This window comes from Aplysia californica, unplaced genomic scaffold (assembly GCF_000002075.1).
Source record: "Aplysia californica isolate F4 #8 unplaced genomic scaffold, AplCal3.0 scaffold00365, whole genome shotgun sequence".
In the NCBI taxonomy this organism is placed as follows: Eukaryota; Metazoa; Mollusca; class Gastropoda; order Aplysiida; family Aplysiidae; genus Aplysia; species Aplysia californica.
This window is the reverse complement of record NW_004797635.1, coordinates 760,298-761,789: the sequence shown is the minus strand read 5'-3', so window position 1 is coordinate 761,789 and position 1,492 is coordinate 760,298. Positions and strand designations below refer to the sequence as shown.

General features: G+C 39.3%; 1 protein-coding gene across 1 annotated transcript in view; it reads left to right on the top strand.

The window, feature by feature from the left end:
* LOC101847889 (zeta-sarcoglycan) overlaps positions 1-1,492 on the top strand; it is a gene marked incomplete in the record, with an annotated part of 30,756 nt that overhangs the window by 25,387 nt on the left and 3,877 nt on the right. The window contains 2 exon segments of the mRNA XM_005103261.3: positions 254-341; positions 1,253-1,372. Coding sequence (XP_005103318.2) covers positions 254-341; positions 1,253-1,372 — 208 coding nt within the window.

Sequence of the window (1,492 nt, the reverse complement as noted above, 5' to 3'; positions counted from 1 at the left end):
TATCTATCTATCTATCTATCTATCTATCTATCTATCTATCTATCTATCTATCTATTTTCTGTGTCCTTGAATATTGGGACAGGTATATTATTATGTCTACTCTGATAACATATGAATAACAAACCTCCCCTTGTTCCCATTCCCCGCCCCTTCCTATCCCCCATCCATCAATATTCCCTTCCCCCGCCTCTCCCCTCCTAATATTCACTCCCCCTCCTCCCATTGAAAACAAACAAACAACCACAAACAACAGGGCAGCCCCCTGTACCTCCAGTCAGAAAAAGCTGTTGAGATCTTGGCTGTATCGGAGAACCAGACATCATCTAGCAGTGTTGTTGTCGGTAAGTCACTCAGTCCATCCGTCTTTTTGCACACAGGGCACCCCCCCTCCCTTTTTTTTAAAAGAAAAAAGACTCTAATCAAAAATAGCTGTAGAGGTCTTTGGGAACCAGATCTCTTTTAGCTGTGTTGTCGTTTGTAGGGGCAGACTTCATCATTATCAGCATCTTGAAGATAGTAAAGGACATAAACTTTAAATAGAATAGGTTTATTTTATGTTTTTTCCCTTGGTTAAAAAAAGCGTATTGGTAGGAATCTCGCGAGAAATAGATTTTATTTTTTGTTATAACTCAGTCTGAACAAGTGGGTAAAATGTTGATCTATATTTTTTGGGAATGCGCCTAAATCTTCAAATAGCTTTTCATTCAATCGAAATATTAGTAAGTATGATTTTATGTAATTGAATATGAGTTTGCAAGATTCACTAGAAAGTAATATAATTATGCATTTTGCCTTCGTCCAGACTTTGGATACTCTGTATATATGTACATTTAGATAGTCACTTTGAGGTATGCCAAATTATTCATAAAGCGAACTTTGAGTAGTTTAATGGTTAGGCTACCGGACTCGTATTCCGAAGGTTGTAGGTTCAGGGGCTCGAGCCTCTGGCCTGACTTTGTGTTCTTCGGAAAGGCACTTTTCACGAATTTTCCTAATTTCACAAAAGTGGGAATGAGCACCTGGCCGTAGAAAGCAAAAGATCTTGTCAGTATGGCAGTGTCTTAGTGCATATAAAAAGGCAGCTTGCACTGTATGCTTCTCAGGGAGTTGAGTTTGTTTCAGAATGCATTTAGGTGTGCTGGGGTAGATTGTAAAGGGTAGAGAGCTTGATGTTGGGCGGGAATTTGCGAAATACAAAATACGCTATCAAATATCATTTTACTGACAACATTAATGCACATTGTGTTTTCAGATTCCGACAGTATACAGGCCACGTGTGACGTATTTAAGGTGGAGAACTCTAAAGGTGACGTCAGTCTCATGTTGAAGGATGGGAAAATATCTATGTCATCTACAGATGTAGCTTACTCAGGTGAGAGATAAAGGGGAGAGAGAGAGAGAGAGATACAGCAGAATGAGTGAGAAAGAGAGGAGATAGGGACAGCGACTGAGAAAGAGAAAGTTATTTCATCATCGTGTATATGTCAAACAT